The sequence below is a fragment of the Corapipo altera genome, unplaced genomic scaffold (genome assembly GCF_003945725.1).
Source record: "Corapipo altera isolate COAL_440 unplaced genomic scaffold, ASM394572v1 317, whole genome shotgun sequence".
Taxonomy (NCBI): Eukaryota; Metazoa; Chordata; class Aves; order Passeriformes; family Pipridae; genus Corapipo; species Corapipo altera.
In genome coordinates this window covers 204,476-226,148 of record NW_020884989.1, presented here as the reverse complement: position 1 = coordinate 226,148, position 21,673 = coordinate 204,476, and the positions used below count along the sequence as shown (strand labels likewise).

The window sequence follows — 21,673 nt, the reverse complement described above, 5'->3', positions numbered from 1 at the left end:
AAAAAAAAAAGTATTAACTGTTACCTGTCATTGCTGTCTTCACACTTTATGGTTAGTAATTGGGTCAAACTTCCACTCTGCACAGATTCTCATCTCAAGTTTAGGCCATTAAGAAAAAGCTCACAATTTATCCAGATTGTTCTCATCTTTCCTATGTTTTGCAAAAGTTGTAGCTTGGGATATTTATGTGAATTCACTATGGAGCTCTTACATCTCCTGCATTATTCTGTATTGTCTTAGCACTGCTAGTAACAGAGCCTAAGGTTTGTACTCAGTTTGCAAGACCTCAGGAATAAAGCTTCTCCAGCCTGTTCTGTCCAGACCTTCCCTGGACTGACATTAAGTGATTTAACTGTGACAGCAATTTTCTAATTGAGCAGGTGTCTGTATCTAGCTTGTTTTACTTTTGTTTATCTTTGTGTTGCACAACCATACTTCCCTATCTCCAGCAGTTATTTTAGTAGGATGAGATATTTACAACTAAATAATGACAGAGTTTACAGAAATACATGCTGGGTAGAATATCAGAGGCCTTGAGAAGTGGAAACAGTGCAGGATGCAGTGTACAAGTAAAGGCATGAGATAAGAGATGGGGCACAGGCTTGGCACTGGAGACCCCACAGCTCTAAACAATTCACTAATGGTCAGTTAAAACAAAAATGCAGTCCTGGAGCAGGACAAAACCGGTTTTAAGGGTAACAGAGAACAAAGAAATACTATTTCACACACATAAAAGAGAACATATATAGTAAATTCAGCTAAACCCTGGAGCTGCACAGCAATGAAAAAATATGTAAAAACGTGTTAGGAAACATTTTTAAGTGACCCCAAGTGGATCCCAGGAGAGAAAGGAGAAACTGTCACCACAAACTTCATATTCCTCCCTGTTAAGGACACAAGATTTCAACAACTCATTGTACCACTTCCCCTGCTCTGCCTGCAGTGATACTTTAGGAACTGGAGAAGCATAAATACCAGGAAAATGGACAGAAATTAAAAAGTAGATTTTACAGGTTTAATTGTATTTCTACTGTTATTGTAACGTTTTAATTACGAAAAAAAACCATATTGCATTTGATTCTTTTTTGTAACAATTAGATCTGGACTAATAGTGATTAGACCAAGATTTCAGTTATTCTAGCACTAAATTCTAATTCTATTTTTATACCATGTGCATACTCATATATGTATAGACAACTTTGAGTGTAACACTTCTTAATCTTGCTTTCTACCATACCTTATCTATTAACTTTGACTTTCCAGTCTTGAAGTCCAATAACCCTGTTTCCTTTCTCTGCTTTTCCTAAGGCTGGCTAAGTCAATTGTTTCATGGTACTGTCCTTCTGGACCAAGGCTACAGAGGACCTAGCTCAGTAATAGGTACTTCCACTACAGATGTCAGGAAAAGCACACAGGCTCCTGTATTGTGAGAAGAACCTGCTGGTTGCTCAAACATAACAAAAGAGAAACCTATTTCTTGACTTGATCACCAAGAGTAGAACTCTCCCTTGACACCCCAATGACACGGTCTTGGATTTTCTTCCTTCCTTCTCTTGCCCGGAGCCTTACACAGCAAGATTGTATATTCTGGATCCAAGAGCAAAAACTACCAGGGCCACATCAGTTCCATGAAACAGCTGACCAAAAACTTTACAATTTATGAGGACAATTTAATCTCATTTTAAAAAGCTGCCTCTTTATTATTATTACTCAACACGTTGACTCATATATAATTTATTTGCTTCTGTAATTTTCTACATTTTTAATGTTTTAACAGTTATCTAAAATATTCATTTTGGCAGCAAAACATCTGATCTGGGGTATGCCCTCTGTTGCGACTCATAATTATTTTTTTCTCACTGCTGTGCTGATATAGTGTCTAGAAAAAGTTTGAGGGAGCTGCAAATACCTTCTCTCACTATGCACTCCCATGGTCTTTGGGAACATCTGTACAAAGTCCCTGCTTGAGTCTGGTGTGACCAGTGATCCAAACTCTGGTCTTAAATCAAGCACAATGGGGAGCTGAATAAGTGCAGAACAAAAATAAATTTTTAAACCTCAAAAGCTGCCAGATTTAATCAGAAGCAAGAGTGATTTTGGCAGAGGCAGCTGTTCTCTTCCTCCATCTCCCCTCCCACCATCCCCCACACCCGGTCCTACCATCCACTTTGGCCATGCAAGATAAACCACAGAATTCACTGAATGTTCTCACTCAGAACAGCCAGGGCTGACACAGTAAAGACTGAAAACTTTCTGGTAAAGGCGAAGAGGTGTCTCCACAACTCTTACAGGAAAGTACCATTAGTACAAGTACTGAGCTGACTGACAAATACAGAAGCTGAACAGCTGTATGCTGAACACAAATTCTCACTGCAAAGCCACCAGCATCTGCTAAACTCACCTTCCTAAGAGCATGATGTTTTTCAGAAGCATGGTATCTGGATACCTTCTATTGCTGATTTGGAGCATATCTCTATATTTATGCTTTTCTGACTTACTGACAGTCATGCAGATCCTCAAAAACTTTGGTGTTTTCTTTATTCTGTTAATTTTAGCCATATGTTTTTCCTCACCTTTCCCTCAGCTTGTCAGTGCTGGAATCTATGAATTCACTTCATTTAAAATGTTTGCTTCTTTGTATGTACTGCAGATTGTAATCCATCTACACCATTAAGGGAAAGCAGCCCTTTTTCCCAAGGGGAAATGCAACCAGTTTCTAGGAACAACCAGTGTATTACTAGATAGGTGAATGCTGGAATGTCAGCATCTAAACTAGCATTACAGACAGAATAAATCAACATTACCAGTATTACACACTTTATATGAGAGGGCTTACAAAGTTAAGGGGGTCACAGAGAATTACAGTTCTCTCCCCCTTCCTGGTAAAAAGTTACTCCTGTGAAGTTTTGCTTTAAACTGCACATACACCAGCATACAAGAAACTCCAGAATGCAAACAGAAAAGCACAGTGATAAACAGGGAAATTTATTTTTAGCCCAGCAGAGATTTATCACTGTGAGAGTCTTGTGACTTTGACAAATTTAACAATAATGAGTTGTGTATACAACCTACAATAGTTGACAGCAAATAATATATTCCATCTGCTGGAGTTGTCCCAGGAGGTTGATGTTCAAGGTCTAAAAACTTTCAGATTTCTATAATTTTTTTCCTCCCTAATAAAAAGCATTATGAAACAGCTATTTGGTTCATTTTGTGAAGCATACATTGCAGTGAATAGCTGTTATTTGAAGAGGAAGCTCAAAATGCATTTAGAAAAAATTCAGTTACAGCAAAATTTTATTTTCCTTCTATATGGATCGGTCTCTATGACCTGCCACTCACTTAACTGCTTCAAAGCTTACAGGAACATTAAAGATGCCAGAGTGCTCATACATGGCTTGTCATCCTAATAAATGACCCTGCTGCAGGGGAGTACATACACAATGGCTGACAAAAGCACGGGTGAAGATCAATTTCAAGACTCCCTATGGATATAAACTCAAGTGAGGATGAAAATATCAAACCAGACACCCTGGTATGAAGCAGTTCCTCAGCAGAAGCAGAAGTTATGCATGGGGAAAAAAAAAACCAAACTGCACTAATTTCTTTATAAAAAGAAATTGTGAGAGGTTTGACTTCAAACAAGGAAACTATTATTGTGGAAGATTTTGGTCTTTCCATGTCTGTAAGAGTGGTCAAGTTCTTAGTGTTACAGAGCACCCTAAATCAGTCACACCCAGAACTCCATGCATGGTGCAGAAATCAGGGGCTGTTTTCCTGTTAGGTTATCAAGCATTTGTTTTGAAGTTCCACTGTTTTTGGTGAGCAAAGATTTTATTTCTATATTATGCACTATCTACTACCTGTTTTTTATTCCACGTACACAAGTATCTCATAAAACACATGATCAACATTATTTCTAAGATTTCCCTTTTCTAAAACCTTCTTTGTATAAAAAAGGAAAGCATTTTTGCCCAGCTTGGAAAGATATGCCTCCTAAGCAAGTTTTGAGCAAGCCAAGAAGATTCTGGGTGGACATGGAGACATGAACAAGATTTCATAAGAAAAATTTTATTTTCATGAAAAAAGGTGCACATACATAATGCAGTTCCTGGATTAAGGTAAATTCCTCATTTATCAAGGATATTTTAACTACATTTCAATCTATTTCTGCAAGGAAACAAGGAATTTTCTGTTGTCTGCACTTGACAGACATTTGTTTCATGCCTTCCTACAGTCCCTCTCACATCTGACCCCAGCAGCAGAATAGCTGTTTTAAAGCAATAGCTCTGTTCCTCTTAGTGAAAAGTGATATAGTAAATGTGATCTAATTCATCATCTAAGTTCACCATCATCTGTAAAATATCCAGCCCACACAACCAATGGATAAAATATTCCACTATAGCAACACTCAAATAGAAGCTATCATGGCTCTTTTCAACTACCTTTTTTATTATTATTATTATTATTTTCTCTGCCTTTTCTACTTTCGGCTTTGAGAGGAAAAAAAAAATAACTCCATTTACAGGCTTGAAGCCTAGTACTTCCAGTTTCCAAGAATAGAAGCCTATTAATTCTGGCAAGGAGAACTTCACTGCGAGAAATCAGGTTTAAACTTTTTAGAGGTGTCAAGAATGTTCAGTCAATTGAGCAATTGAGTTTGCCAACTACATTCCGGGAAGCTTTGCAACAGAAGGAATGAATCAGAAAAATCAAATTAAGTGGGATTTACCCCTGACACTGGCTAAGGCAAAAAGTGAAAGAAAATGAAAAATAGATAAAACCTAATCGGTAAGGGAATAATATGCATGGCTGTCTCTCACAACAAGAATAACTTAGACCAGCTTAAAAGTAAAATAAGAAAACATTTTCAGAAGAAGGGGTGAAAATTCTTTCATTTTCCTGTTACCAAGCAGAAAGAGATACAGGCTTGTCTTTTTACTCCCTTTCTTGTGATGAAGAGCTTTGCTCAGATCAATTATGACCATTCAGAGAACAAAGCTTTAGTGAATAAACGTGCACTGCCAGAGTCCTGAATGCAGCAACATAGTCCTCAACATCTTATGATCTACAGTGCTGTTACAAATTACACAACACTTTGCTCCTTCTGTCCAGCACTGACTGATATCAAAATATACTCAGTGAAATCTGCTATTACTTGGTCAGCAAGGGAAGTTGCACTGCTTCAATAAATGCTGAGAATGAACACAGTATTCTGATACATGTCATTTATAAATATCACACCCTTCACCCCCTTTCCCAGAACCTATAAAAGCACCGCCAGTGCCAAACAACAATTAAAATACCACAATTGCTGAAAAGCAACCTGACCTCAAAGTAACAGGTTAGACATTTACAGCAGAGCATAAAACACAAGGAAGAGCATGAGGGGGAATGGAAACTTCCATCAGTGGAAGGAAAGCTCTCCTTTCTGCAGTGGCCCTTCATGGCTATCAATTGCATGAAACCTCTTGAAGGTCTCCCTGTGAAAGCCAGATGTCCCTGTCCCTTACAGATGTGCCTCAATATGCCACAGCTCTCAGATTCCTGCTATTCCACATCTGACTGCTCCAGCATGGATGACACAGGTTGCACTGACAATCTAGCAACTCTATAAAGTCAGAGTAACCCAGTGAAACTCCCACTTTTGATTGTGTTCAGTACAAGAAGACACCACATGTTCCCTTTTGGGGGGCAAAAATATTTGAAGTACTTTTTATTAAATAAACCTTCATGTCAAGACTACAACCATACTCTGTCCAGGCTGAAGTTTTGCGTCAGCTTCAATGTGATGTAAGAGCAGCAATTTCATACAGAGTTGATGTTCAGGTTTATCAAAGACAGATGAAAACCTAACTCAAATCATGACATAACATATCCTAGACTAGGGCCAGCCTCTTTGGATAACTCAGTAAACTTGGCAAGGCTTTGTATGCCTCTAGGTATGGAACATAACTCAGACTACAAGGAAACATTCTCCCTTTTAGCAGATCCAGAACAGATCCCCAACCCCATCAGACAAAGGACATCAACACAGAAGTGGAAAAACTAGCTTTTCAAAAAATCTTCTTTTATAGTAAACAATACCATTTCATATGCACATTTCCATTACAAACTTAATTAAAAATAAGAATTTTACAAACAAAGCAACTATCTTAACTCAGCATTGAAGTTCAATCAGTTTTCAGGTTGAAATACACCCGTCATTTATAGAAACATACAATATTTTAAATGAAGCAAGAAAAATATCCCATTTATAAAAACCTATTGGTTGATGTAGGCATAAAAATGCTTAGCTGTTCCTATCACAATTTCTTTGCACAATGTTTAAGAGGGTGCTGTAAAAAAAGTAAAAATATTTTTCCTGGTTTATTTTTCCTTCCTTCAGATTCTCTGCGAGATAAAGTTTAAAGGTGGGGCAGATTTGAGGAAGCTTCTGAAATAATTCAAAAAAGGAGAATTAACAATATAGCCAACATTTTAATTGATTTAAATTTGGTAAACAAAGAAAGATCTTGATGTTCACACCATATGTATCTAAATTTGTGTCTTCCTACTTTTGTTATGCAATCATTGGTTGGAGGCATCTTGCTGTACTGATTAGGTGAGAAATTTTCCCTTCAGCATGTCAATTCTTTCTAACAACATCTCTTAAAAAAAAAAAAAAAAGCTAAAGTCAATGTAAGTAAATTACCTCTAGGTTCATCAATGTAGAAAGATACATCTTTTTTGTGCTCTTGTTCATCAACATGATCATAAGTGATCTGTGGAACAGACAAGGCATTTTCTCCTGGGTTTATTGCAGGTGCAGAACCATTACCACATCCTAGCTTCCCTTTTCTTTTGTATCTTCTAGCCTGTGGTGGTAGAAATGGAATTATATCAGAAGAAATTATCAAACACAGACAAGTACACATGTGACCCTCAGGATGCAGTAAATTTACTTGAGGTCATATGTTTTTTATTTAAATAATGAAATTGAAATTAAGTGAAAGGGTTAGAACCTTTGTTTTCAAAATATCTGATTCCAAATTATCAACTAAAATCTGGTAAGAATTGATTCTCAGGAGAAGATGCTCAGCACATTTTGAAAAATCAGGTCTCAAGTACCAAAACTCAAGGCATACAAAATACTAACCACTTGAGTACACATCAGCTTGGCTGTATCATATTTCTAAAGCTTTAATTAAACATACCCATAGACTTTGAACTGTGAACTAGGCCCTGTGCAGCTTTTTCAACTGAAGAAAAAATTCACCTTTTACCAAAAAGGCCAACTTATGCACATCAGGAGAAGATAAATTCCTCCTCCTCCATACAGTTCTCCTGATTTTAGAAGCCTAATAAATGTCCTAAATGGGCACTTAAAAACAAAAAAGTTAAGGTTTAGATCAACATAAGAGAAGATGAGCCTTTGGTAAGAGATGAAAGAACCATGGTTTAGTTCTTAAATTAGGGTTAGCAGTTCACAGGGAGGTTCAGGTTTAATATGTTTGGGAAATTCCTCTGAATAGAGAAAACAGAGGGAAAATACCATCTATTTTTTTCAGCTCTCAAACCATTGACTGTTTGCTGTTCAGCACCACTTACAAAGGAGCCTTACTTCAGCTTTACCCCTCTCCTCCTGTTTTTTCTGTCTCCAGTTATGACAAAGCAAAGCCATGGCAAAGTCACACTCTGCTCAATACTGAGCAGGTCACACTGCTGTGACACAACACAAACGTGCACACATATCATGCCCTTACAGCCTTCTCCATCTGAAATTGTACTGCCCTTCTGCCCGGGGCAACAGGCATCAGTGGCATTTCACTGCCTAAACCCAGGCCTCCAACATCATTTGAGAAACCATGAGCCTCTGAGCTCGAACTGCTGCAGACCTCTGCCTTTCTGGCCGGGGTGCTGAAGGCTGGGCAAGCTTGGCAGTGCAACTACAGGACTGTGTTTGGGCAATCCCACCTGTGTAGGCAAACACTTTTCCACTTTACTGCACCCAAAACTCAGGAAACTGCCCTAATTTCTACACTAAGCCCCAAATAAAAGTACCACAGAGTACTTCAGGAAAGCACAGCTACTTGTCAGCCACAGGTTGAATGTGAACATAAGTTTTTAAACTATCTTTCTCCTTTCTTCTTGTATGAACCACTATGTAAAAGGAACACACCATTGCTTTACAGTACCCTTTGAGAATGTAGGAGACTTCAAAGGGGATAAAACAATGGAGAATTGGCACCTGTCTGACCATCAAGGCAATTTAAAGTTCCCTCAGGAATATTTTTAAGGAAAACGCAGCCAGTCGCGCTGTGGCATGAGGAAAATAATCAAGCGTGTTTCAGCTGTCCAGATTCTTCACTCACTTTACGAGGCTTTTGGCAAGTTATTCCACTGAGATTTAAAAAGCAAGCACAGAACCGAGCTCTGCCCATCCTCCGTTACCTGTTTTCTCAGACTAGGGCTAGATGGCGCTGCTGACTTTTTGGGATTTTGCGCTGGGGGTGTAACATAGATCTTCCACGTCGCTGTGGAACTGCAGGATTTCTCTGCTGCGTAGCACCGCCACAGAGTCTGCAATGAAACCCAAACCCAACAATCGCAGTGAATAAGCAGCCACTGTTAGGGCAGGTAAGTCAGATTTTGCTGCAAATCGAACTGACAACAAAACTTTCAGTCGAGGTAAACAAGCTGCAAAGGGGTCTGACTGCAGTCATGGTGCTATACCACAACACCATAACTAACAAAATACACTCCTCCCTCTAGATAACTGTGGTGAATGTAGTTTGCACCAGGACAGCTCCACGCATTACACAGTGATCTTCAGGACACTCCTTGGGGCACTCTCCCTAGGAGCTGGGATCTATCCCTGCCCACAGCGTGTGGGGTGGAGGGGATCAAGACAAAACAACCCTCATAGAAGTGAATCCCCACAAGCATCACTGGATACTGCTGCTTCCTTTTTCCTTCACTGTGCCACATTCAATATTTGTGCACCATGCTACTGTATTTGTTATATAGACTGTTATCCTGGGGCATTTGTCTAAACAGAGGTGGGTGTTTACATGTATTTGTACACGCGTTCACCACCTCAGGATTTCACAGATGCACAGGACCTAAGAGAATATAAAGAGGAAGTTATGAATTAAATATTATCATGAAGTTTTTTTGTTTTTTTTTTACTATTTCACCACATATACTCATTTTGTCCAGTTAGTGTCCTTATGCCTGTGAATATCAGGTTAGCACACCTAGAGATGGACGACAGGCAATTATCTAATTTTCTCTAGTGACTAAAGTGGATCAAAATTACTAAGTGGTTAAACACAAGTTATAGATTTATAATAAAATCTAGGAACCATGATTCTCAGTATTTGAACTACTAGGCCACACTCCTTCTCCAGTAAGTTCCTACATATTTTACTGTTAGGGGCCTTACCTGAATTAGGGAAGCTGCAGCTGGGATTTGTCTGTTGAAATGCTTCTGACGTTGCTTTTGCTGTACTTTCAGGGCAAAACCGGACCCCAAAATACCCTAAATATATCCAGAATTCCTAGTCAGACTCCAATATGGCTTCACATACCTAAATCAAATACTTAGCATATGAAAGAAACAGACATTTTATAAAAGACTTTCTGAGAAAAAGAAAAATCATGATTTTTCAAATGTCCCAGAAACAGAATTTATTTATTCCAACAAATAAATCTGAAATTGAGCAGATCAATATTGGCATCGTGTAACTTCAATAAACAGCATGTGTTTGTTGCTGTGAACAACAGGCTACAGGAATCAGAGACATTTGCAGAGGCAGACACATTCCAAAGGCAACCCTACACAATGGTGGGAGAAGCAAATGACAATGTCACATGACTGATTCTCAGCTATTCTTTGCACTTATTTTTAATTCCTTACCACAAGAAACCCAAATCCCAAACCTTTCCCAATCCCCCAAAAAACTCATCCCCAACCCTCCATAAAAGAACACCAAACCCACCTGCTCCCCCACAGCAAAAAAAAAAAAAAAAGAAAAAAAAAAAGGCAAACCCAACAAAAAAACCACTACCACAACTAAAGCCAGAACCTAGTTTGATTTTCCAGTCAAACTGAGCAAACAAGGCAAAGACATGCTTAATAATTTCAACATTTCTGTTAAAATTGATAGTTACTGAAGAAATACTTTGTCTTGTCTAATTGCCTCAATGCTGTTGTCTTTATTCTTACCCTGTTTATTCAAAGATCCAAAAAGCCCAAAGATCTCTATAGCACCACATAGGATGGCAGATGCCATAGAAGTGTTCTTTTTGTTCCTGTCCTCACAGGACACCAAATTAATATCATATAACCACAAAACAGAAACAAAGAAGTGGTCACTTCTGGCACAAACATGCTGATAAAAAGCCCCTCTACAACTCATAGACCAGAATAGCTTCAATTCTTCAAGTAGTGGAAGTTATTCTTACCTCCTTTCTAGGCCACCTTTATCTAAAACAAGTACTGTAAAGATGCAGCAGCTTCATTCACAGAATCATAGAATCAGTTGGGTTGAAGGGACCTTAAAGGTCATCCAGTTCCAACCCCTGGAGAGGGACACCTTCCACTAGACCAGGTTGCTCAGAGCCCCATCCAACCTGACCTTGAACACTTCCAGCCACAGCTTCTCTGGGCAACCTGTGCCAGGGCCTCACCACCCTCACAGGGAAGAATTTTTTCCTAATTCCTATCTAAACCTGCTCTCTGACAGTTTGAAACCATTTCCCCTTGTCCTGTCACTCCAGGCCCTTGGAAATAGTCTCTCTCCATCTTTCTTGTGGGCTCCCTTCAGGTACTGAAGGCTACAATTAGGTCACCCCAAAGCCTTCTCTTCTCCAGGCTGAACAATCCCAATTCTCTCAGCCTTTCCTCATAGGAGAGGGGCTTCATCCCTTGGAGCATCTTAGTGGCTCTCCTCTGGATGACCCCAACAGGTTGATGTCCTTCCTTCGTGTTTCCATACACACAAACATACACTTGGGGATGTGTGTGTGCACATTCTGAAGCAACATCCAACCCTGTTATTTCCTACCAAAGGCACCAATTTAAAATTACTTAATTGTGCACCCAAGTCAGACAGATTCAAACTCTACTTACCGCTGGCAGAGCAAAGAAAGAGATAGCAAATACTGAAAAACAGGAAGCTATTGTCTTCCCAATCCACGTCTGGGGAACTTTGTCTCCATAACCAATTGTCGTGACAGTTACCTAGGCCAGAAACAAATACCTGTTTCAGTGCAACAGGGTACCTTTTCTCTCCAAAAAGCAGGGAAAAAAGAACAAAAGGAGAAATAAATTAGAGAAATATCAGGAGACAGGCATGAATGAGCAGTGTTTGGATATGGGAGTACCCTAAACATCACTGTTGATTTATCCTGGGTTTACATTCTTCAGCAGACATTCACAGCTGACCACTGTTTCTGAAGGCAACAGTAGTCTGGCTGTAGGATGACTGTTCTTACAGCTTGTAGCTGGCTGCTTCCACCATTCCAAAACTGCAAGAATTGGCCCTGTGGGCTTGAAACCATAGTCTTGCAGTTTTTCTGCCATTGCTTTTAAAATGTAGTTCCACAGCAGACAGAAGAAAGCCCTGAAAGCACCGACTTGCACACAACCAACATGGGTATTTGCCCATCTCTGCAGTCAGGCACATACTGGGAGAGGCAGGGTAAGCCCTGTGCTGACAGGGATGAAAAGGGACAGAATTTACACCATCCCAGCTGAATCTTCATGGCAAGAAGAGGAACACACAACCATTCCAGGACGTGTTAACTCCCAAAATCAACCTGCCAGTAGACCAAGAGCTGAACGCAGCTGAGCCCTGTGCTTACCTTTTATTCCTCCCCCAACAAATAGAGTACTTTGTCACTCAAAATTGTGTTTAAGCCACAAGATGCTTATACCTGGATCTGCTCATTGCTTACGAGAGGCCAGGTACTCCCTAAGGGACAAAGGAACCCAAAGTCAAGGAAGATAATGTACCCAGCAAGCTACGTTATCTATCCTAAGGACCTGGTCCCACAGCAGCCAAGCAAAACAGAAGCAGAAAGTGCAGCCAGATCCAATCAAGAGTCTGGAGTATAAAGCAGTATCTTAGCAACAAGGCAGGTCTGACATTAAGCCAGGAATGCCATCCACAGGTCAGGATTAGGATCAGGTACAGTGGTCAGCATGTAGGTCCACAGGGATGAGGCATTGGCAAAATATTGGTCCTTAGGTGAAAGTCAGGATTAAAGGACTCCACAGCCAGACCCAGATGCAGTAAAGCTAAAGACCATCTCTCCTGTTTCTGAGTTTAAATAGAGCCCCTGGATGTGGCTAGAGGCCACTGGTGATGCTGGCCAGGGTCATTAGGCCAATTAGTGCCCTCAGGGCCTTACCAACACCCCTCCCCACCTCCACTCTAAGCAAGGCATGTGCTTACACAGCTCTGGGATCTGTAGGGACTTGCTGAAGAGGGACTAAATCACTGTGGGGGTGGCAGGCCACCCCTGGAAAATCACGCAGGCAGGAGGACCTGAGCATGATGGAGGTTTTGGGCTGTTCCTGATGAACCCCAGCAGGAAGGAAGACAATTCATTATGAGGCCAGTGGACAGTAAAGATTGGTGCTGGGCAGGGATCAGAGTTCAGGTAAAGGCTGGTCCATCAGAAGGGCCCATCAACAAGGGCCAGCTGCTCCCCAGAGGAAGGTGATAATCAGCTGATCCCAAAGAGGATCCCCAGGCAAGCCAAGGGAATCCTACATCTGGACAGGCAGAGGCCTTACCACTCTGGGCACAGGCTCAGAGTAGGATAGACTCAGACAGTGACTGTGCCCAACAAAGAATCCCAGTCATACAGCAATATCCAGGTAGTGAGGGATGTCTGAGGCTGAGTATGGAAGCCAGACTGTGGGTTGAGATCCAGCTCATCAGACCGTGGCTGAGCTGGGAACCAGCTCTCCTCCAGCACAGCTCAGGCAGCAAAAAAAACCCCCAGGGCTGAGCCTTAATAAGTCATGAGGGTGTTGGGGTGACCCCTGATGTGCCTGGCCAGAGCCATTAAGGCTTTTTAGCATACTCAGAGCTCTGATGCTGCCATAAAATGGTGTGAGAAATGTGGCTTGTACTCCCTGAGAAGTGAAAGGCTTCTGGTGAGGAAATGAAGAATTCTGTCACCAATGCTAACCACTGGGGAGAACTTTAAATAGAAAAAATGCACTTCTATTTGGGAGCCCCAGCCCTAAACCTAGTCCCCCTCCCTTCACTTTGCCTTGAATGGTAGCAGAAATACAGCCAACACAGACTTGAAAGAATATGTAAATTTACACTGACTACAAAAGAGGCTGCCTTTTATGGAAAAATTTGCTGACAAATGCTTAGATATTATGCAAAAATAGGCTTCTCAGAAGAAGCTATCAAGCAATAAAGGCACGAGAAGAATATATTTCCTCCTCCTCTCAGAGCAGTTCTACAGAGAGCTAGAAGAAATATTTGCAGGGAAAAAATTACCAACTACTACCAAACTTAATTTTTCCAAGTTCAAAAAAAGTTAGGCTTGTGTTTATTCATCATAAATTTCTCACTTGATGAAGTTCACTTTGTAGAATCTATATCTTCGAATGAATATTGTTATTTTGAACTGTAAACTGCTCTCAGCAGGAACTTTGTCTTTCCAGGTGTTTAATGTGGCTTGTGAAGTGACTCAGGTGCTGTGTACTACCAGCAGTACAAACAGATGAGTTTGCCAGTCCCCAAAATTAAACCAGACCCCCCAAAATTCAACTTTGAAATGCAGTATGTGTTAGTGGGCAGTGGAGGAAGTTAAAGCAGTGTTTCTTTAACAGCACTTCAGCTCCTCAGTGCACCCAGATGACCCCTTAAAGTCTGTGATTTTTCCTTCCTTTTCCTCTCCTTTTTTTTTCTTATGAAAGCCTTCTTGGTTTTTTGTGGGTGGTTTGTTTGGTTTGGGCTTTTTTTCTTTTTTTTTTTTTTTTTTCCTGACTTCTCCAGCACTCAGGGCTCAAAAACAAACTGCAGTAATGTTGAGCTGCCTTAGTTACTATGGAAGACAGCATGAAAGCTGTAACCACAGAAAAGATGAATTTTCCATCTCTACAGCAAGCATTTGGCTGGCAGATTCCTGCAGGTGCCTGAACATGTCTCAGAAAGTTTTTCCCTGGCTACCTTAAGAGGATGCCTTCTTGGTAATCTAATTAGTACATAGAATATGGAAAGGATTATAAATAATGTAATTATCTGGATTTCTTAATCACAACAGATTTTTTTTTTTACTTGCACATCCAAATGTTATTAGTATCTCTGAGAATATTGAATGTGGTTTTTGGAAAATGACACCTCCTTCATAACACAGATTTATGGTGGCACATTCCGGCTGGTGTGCACATGCTCTAACACAGGCTCTGAAAACATATCTGTACATATCTTCAAAAAGGGAAAAACTTAAATTCATTAGAAGTCAACAGAGTTGCCCAGATGGTTTAAGACAGGCAGGTGTCCTGAAGTGTGAAGAGTCAGAACTGCACACCTCAAAAAACATACTAAATATAAAGGGGTTCAAACTGCTACCTCTGGCACGAAAATTTACTACTGGAAATTCTGATCCTAAGTACCTCTGCCAGTTAACACCAATTTACTGGAGAAACTATTTAATGCAAATTCAATGGTACAGAACAGTTGAGTTTGCAGCAAGACCAGTAAGTGTTACCAGCAGCAAGAGACAAGTGTGGAAGGGCCAACAGAAGAGAAGCCTCCTACGTGCTCTTCTTCTTTCCTCAAGAAAAAGTACCCAGAAAGGACAGGAAAACTTCTGTGACATGGGTTGCAATTCTGGCAGCCTGACCATGCTGTTAGAAATGCTGTTGCATGTGTTGTACATGCTAAAACTTCTGAAAGTAGCTTCATGCAGAATACAAGTCTTTGATATTTTATTGCAGTTTAACCTGTTTGCCTGCCAAATCTGGGTGAAACAACTTTGCATTTAACTGAAGCAAGTGAATGTAGTTAGCATCTAATTCCAACTCTCCTTCATTCTTTATTTTTTTCTTTTCTTCACATTTAAACCTTTCAGGTCATTTGTATCAAGTTCAGCAAGCTTGCACTTTCTACTCAAAGCAAAATATTCCCCATAATACACTCTGTGGTTTTTGTCAGACACTTTCAAATACTTGCTACTGAGATTTTTTTTTTCCTCTGGTTTAGTTTTGAAAGGCAAAAGTGAAATCAAATTTCACTCCCTAGTAACTCCACATCTGTGTTTCTATGTTACAGAAGATTTGAAAAGAAAAAGAAACTGATTCACTTTGTCCTTTGTCACTGTTCCCAGCTGTGAACTGCACCTGCACCGTGACTCACTGAATGCTGAGGAGGCCTAGATGCCTGAAAAGCTTAAACAACAATTTAAACAGTGTTCTTCATGTGCCTCACACAGCTAGAGAAAGAGAAGCTGATTTTATCTTGCTGTTAACGCAAAACAAGTGAAGTTTTGGAAAACAACAACAAAACCCATTGAACACTTTGCACGGCCTTTACATACACTTTGAAACACAGATTCCAAGTCATCTATCTCAGCAAGGTAATAAAGTGCATTTTAAACTTCTCTGTTGGTCTTCATAACTGAATTCCTTTTATATTCCTGAAGTCCAAAATACTCTTGTATAAACACATCCTAGGTTTTTTAATGTTATTTTTTTTTTTTTACTCTTTCATCAAATCAGTGCTGTAGTTTCTAGCATTTAAAAGTATTTTGTAATCCATAGCTAAGTATTCAATGCAACTCATAAAGCAAGCTCTGGATAACTAGAGCTTAAAAAGAAAAAAAAAAAGGAAAGGAAGGTAGAAAGGTAGAAAAAAGTGCACTGCAATAACCTATGTATGAATATACATGGACAGAACTGGATGCTAAAAGTGAGGGCTAGTTCCCAACTCATTGCTGGAAATCCTCTTTTGTTTTCCACTGTACCTTGTTTCTCTCAGTTTGGTAAGTTCTTCGTCCAACTTGCCCCCCCCCCCCAAATCAGGTCTGATTTTGGGCATTTCTGGCCTTTTGCACTTACAGGCCTAGAAATTACTTTATGAAACACCAAAGACACTGGGCAGAGCCAACATGAATCACTATCCTTTAATGTTTACATATTAAATTTAGATCTCCTTATTAATAAACTATATGCTTTCCCTTTCTTTCACTGGTGTCATTCTAATTCAAAGATACTACAAACTTACTTGGAACTTCACTATGCTAGAAAAATTTATGAGCTATTTCTCATGGGTTTATCTGAACTAGCACAAACTTTTATGGGAGTACCTGATGCTGCTGAACTTCCCCCAAACAGCCCCACTTTTAATCAGATGTACTTCACAGACCATTCAGCCAGACCATTAGTAAAGCCAGAACAGGAGCTGTGTTCCACTGCATTCAGTCATTGGAACACTGGTGTTGGAGCTGAACTGCTCAAATAATAGAAGAATAAGTGAGCCTGTGTACTGGTTTGTTTCCTTAAAGCAGACATGGGGTATCTTTCAATTATACCCTAATTGTTTTTCTCCTCAATTACATCACAGTCTGTGCTTCTGATACATTTATTATTTTCCTGCACTAGCCAGAGGTTGTCTCATATCTATAACCATGAGATTTTATATTCTGAAAATTTTATCATATTTCCATTGAGGACTTTTACAAGTGATCGTTGCATGGGCTAATTTGTGGTTTCATTTCTTCCCAGCACCTTAGATAATCAGGTCCATCTGACCATTTAGTGGATTTTTCTTTTTTACTAGATTCTTCTTAGTTTGTACTATTTTTTTGCACAGCCAAGGTGATACTCTGCAAATGAAATGAATATTTGACAACCCAGTGACAGGAATTTAATGGTTAAAGTATTTTTATACAGAACCACTTAAAAAGTGGTAACTAAGGCTACATGTCATATAGTCTGCATTTCTGTATACTTCATTGAAGTAGAGGCTTATGCAGCATCTAAGTTAAAGATTAGAAACATATATCTATTAGGAACATTTTGTCTGCCTTGACAAACTTACCAGTTTATTTGGATGTGGAGAAAAAAATTGGTTTATGGCCCAATAACTGGCATTTTTCCAAGTCTATTATCTAAGAACAAATCCAGTATATAATGTTGAAATATATCCTTCTTTCTCTGGAACTTGGGGGCTCTGCATCTGTTCTGGTCCTCTCATTTTTCTCTGTCACTAACACTGATGTGATGGATCTCTTTGGGTTTGTTACAGTGAGACAGCCAACTCAGAAATTTTGTGAGGTTCTCTAGTGGGGAAAAGGGCCCACAAGAGAAGGGATAGTTTATGCAAAAGCTAGTAAAGAAGGAAAGCTTAAGTCACAATGAGAAATATGATGAGAACAGCCATATGAAGGGAGTCTAGAAAAAATCTGGCCTCTTATTCTGTTTCACAGCTCTCTATTCCCTTTTCAACTGATTCTGGGCATGCACATGATAATTACCACAATGCTCTCAAAAGCCCAGTTCTGTTTTAAGGGTATTTTCTTCCTTTATTTCACCAAAGATTTTCACAAAATGCACCTGACTGATGACTGATATCCAAAGGATTTGATGAATCCATGAAGCTTTGCCAGCTGCTTTTGATGGATCTATTTACCTTTACAGAGAATCGCAGATTCATTTTAAAAAAAAGCCAACAGGAACCTCTTACCTGCATAAAAGTCTGCATTACTACTCAAAAAAAAATAAAGCCATTACCCCACTTCCACATACAGAATATAGTTTTAAAGTTATGCACCTTTTGCAGATAACTAAGTAGAGTTTAAAAGAAGTGGTGTAGGTTTTGGAGGGAATTTACACTCTTATGACATGTGGACGTTTTATATCTGTAAACATTCATGACTTGCTGACCTGCTTCCACAACAAAATTTAATACCCAAATAATTTAATTGTATGTATGACATTCTTTCTTGTACCTTCTTAAAAGACTGTTGAGCCTCCCTACAGAAATACATTCTGCAAAGAAAGAAAGACAAGATTTTTTTTTTTAAAAAATATCACAATTTCAATAGGAAGCCTTATGCACTGTTTGAATACAGATTTGACTGGTAAGGACTTACCACACCCCACCAGAGGGCATCAGCATAGCTGGAGAAACCTGTCTTTCCATCTTCATCAACTGCATCCTTCTCAGCAAGATAAACAAAATAGGATGAAAAAATTAACCCCAAGAATCCAATGTACAACGTGGTTATGAGTTCCTATTAAAAGAGAAAGCAAACAAGCACATCAGGTTTGCATCATGCATATTCTATCATTGCAAAACATTGTAAATTATCTAGGGGGTTTTTTTGGATCACAGTAGAAAAATTAATCTGTTATATTTCAGGTATAAAATTTGCCTCCAGTGAACCAGGTAGTACAGTAATTTGTTTTCTATTCATACCAGGCTAAAGAGTTCAAAAAGCCATCATTAATATGAGATCATTTGGGCAGCTAAATGTAGAGTGGGACATCTCTCCTAATTATGCCTTGTGAATGGAAATCATTCCACTTAACTGTCCACTTAAAATACTAAATCTCTAAACATTTTTAAAACAGCTTCAGAAATGCAGTTTCTGAACAGTACACAGAAATAACAGTGAAGAAATAACAACCATGTCATGTGATTATGGGCATATCTAAGCAACAAACTTGTGTATCTGATGTTTACATTGCTTAAGATTAAACACTTTCATGTTAAGATAAAATAACATCTGAAGATAAAATATGTTGGGCAGGTGTAACCTCTACTTCAATCCTGAAAAGCAAGGTTGGGGCAGTTTATTAGAAGAGACTTTTGTTAGGGCATGATGTAGTTCTTGTGAATATACAATTTTCTCTATAGATTTTTGGACAGGAAGGTTGTATCACAGCTGATGTGACTCCAGTGCGGGATTGTTACAGACTTCAGGAAAAGTGTGCTTGCACATTTAAACAAGCCAAAACGTGTGGTGTCTCAGATGCAAAAACCTGTAAAGCTTTTAAAAAGCAGGGCTATGTTGTATTCAAATGAGATATTCACATACCCCTCAGGAAAATCCAATACCTAGTTAGGAGGGAAAAAGCTTATTTTAATTCCTTGAAGTTTACATGCCTTATTCCTATATTTTCTTTGCACATATTTAGCCATCTCTTCTTTATTAAACATTGTACTACATCTTCACTGGCATCTTCCCTAAGGTGTCTCTTTCCGTTTCTCTTTCCTTGCACCCAAACCAACAAGGAAATTAAAATACTCCCATAAGATAAAATTAAAACCTGTCTAAGAAGGATTGCCTCTAGTTCTAAAGTATGGCAGGTTTTCACAGGTTTCCTGCAATACTCTACCCATGTTTCTTTAACTCTTTGTGATGGAAGGTTCAGTTTTATCATCAAACTTCCTTCAGATTTTCTTTTTTATTTTTTTCTTTTCACTTCCTTATAAGAGCTTTCTGGGAAAAGGTATCCCTGGTATCTAGTAACTGCATTCAGCAGCAGGAACTATACACACTCTTCCTTCTCCTAAGCATTAATTAAAAATCTAGGTTCAGCAAGCCTTTAAGTGATCTTGGCACAAAGCAAAAGTAGGTTTTTGTCCTCTAATCATTTAATAATGACATAAATAATGAATTTTGATAGTATTTAGTTTGGCCCATGGGCAAGTCTTTTAATTCAAGCCTTAACTTTTTGCTAAACAAGGCAGCTGAAAGAGGAAATAAAAGCTGGAGTTTCAGTAGTTCAGATTTCTGTATGGGTCACCTTTATTTTCTCATCTTTAATGATAATGGTACACTGTGTGCTTGCAGATACCACTTCACTGCTTTGAAAAGCTCCTTGTGTTAATGCACATAACTGACTATTTGCATCTCTGTAATTTTTCACAACTTTTTGACTTGCCTTCACAGTGTTTTTTCAGTGCAAGACGAAGCTGCAAAACACCTGAGACTGTAAGTTCTGTGATGCACAGGAGACCACAGCAGAAATGGAGGCTAATTCCTGTTGCCTGCTTACACAGAAAACACTTCTGCTTTCATGTCTAGTAGATTTGTGACTTCCTTCCACATCAACAGAAATCTCTTAGTTACACCTGGCACGTTGCTGACATCTCAGAGGTTAATAGATTTTACCTGTTATTGAGGAGCGTCCATCTCTGCTTTCTTTCAGTGTTGTCCCAGAGGACAGAATTAGAGATTGGATGATAATTAGAATATTTCTGTTTTAAGTGGCTTTTGGGGGAGCAGGCAGGAAAATATGCTTTTCAGAAGTGCTATGCATAGACTTAGGAGATCCTTTCAAAGTGGCTGAATTATCAACAGGACTACTCAGCTTATTTCACCACTGGTGCCCCTCAGCTCCAGTACTATTCATCTAGAGACTGGAATCTTTTTAAGTAAAGGCCAGATGAAAGTATAATTGCCTTAGACTTTTTCTAAATGTCATCACTCCGTGTTACATACGTATAGGGAGAAAAACTAATACATGCCTATTTTTAATTATAAGGACAATGACAGCAATCTCATACATACTGCATTTAATAAATAATAAAATAAAATTGAATATTGAGAGAGTTTTTGAAAACTTAGATAGATCTATATTTTCAGTTACAATAAGGACCACACAATACAAAGTTCAACACTTGGGAAAAATACAAGGAAATCCCAAATCTCAACTCATTGGTAACTCCTTCCTAAAAGCAGTAGAAGATCTCACAAAACAAGGTGAGTGATGAGAAAAAAGAAGTGAGAGGCTTAAAAGCTGAAGCTAGATTGGCTAACTCAGTTTTTCAGTAAGCTGCCTGATTTCTCCAAGTCTTTCCATCACCACATACCATATTGAATCATGTTTTGTTGCTTTTGGCGAAAAATCCTTGTATAAGCTCAACCTGCTGAAAATAGAAGAGCCAAACTGGGCCTGAGTGAGCTAATAAAGCTATATGTAAAATTCCAAAACACATGGAAATCATTGGTGACAACTTCACTACGCTCCTCTGGGCCCACAGAGGTACAAATGCTTGCTATTTTCACAGGTCACAAAAATGTGGATTTATTTTCTCACATTGTTTAATGGTTATGGGCCCCATTTTTTCTCAAAGAGTATCAAACTCAAAAAATAGATGAGGACTTTGTACTCTGCCAGAGAAGAAAAAGCAGCTGAGGTGTTTTTGTTTTGCTTTGGTTTTTTGTTGGTTTTTTTTTAAACAAAAATTTCTTTCAGGGACTGGATAGGAATAAAGGTTACCGTGTTAGAGTTTCAGCTACACTTGTCCAATGTCAATACAGAACTGTGTGTTTGATATTTTTTTTATTAATGTGTTAGTGGGTGATCTGCTTGGACAAGTACTACAGATCTGTAGAGTTTTATTTATCATCATAATCACTTCTTTGGGGTAGCAGAATTTCAGGTGCGTTTACTCATAAATGCACTTCTCCAAGGATTTTTTTTTTCCTTTTAAATCATTGAACTTATTTATGCTCGTGACATTTAAGATTTAAGTGTCACATTTTGGAGATAGTATTTCCTGATTCTTGACTAAAACTCTGAACACCCACAGGAAAAAAATTTCTCAAACACCTCTGTAAGCAAATGTTGAGAAAGTGTATTTGGATATCAGCTCTGCCCTAGCTAGATATCCAGGCAATGTGAGCATAATAAATGGAGACC

At 39.0% G+C, this 21,673-nt stretch overlaps 1 protein-coding gene across 2 annotated transcripts in view; it reads right to left on the bottom strand.

The window, feature by feature from the left end:
• The window catches only part of LOC113958181 (potassium voltage-gated channel subfamily KQT member 1-like), a 469,971-nt gene that overhangs the window by 405,532 nt on the left and 42,766 nt on the right, over window positions 1–21,673 (bottom strand). For both annotated transcript variants that reach the window (XM_027666288.1, XM_027666289.1), the window contains exons 6-10: window positions 18,112–18,252; window positions 11,117–11,227; window positions 9,428–9,523; window positions 8,434–8,562; window positions 6,695–6,857 (exon numbers count right to left, since the gene is read on the bottom strand). In XM_027666288.1, the coding sequence (XP_027522089.1) occupies window positions 6,695–6,857; window positions 8,434–8,562; window positions 9,428–9,523; window positions 11,117–11,227; window positions 18,112–18,252 (640 nt within the window). The remainder of the gene's footprint in view (window positions 1–6,694; window positions 6,858–8,433; window positions 8,563–9,427; window positions 9,524–11,116; window positions 11,228–18,111; window positions 18,253–21,673) is intronic.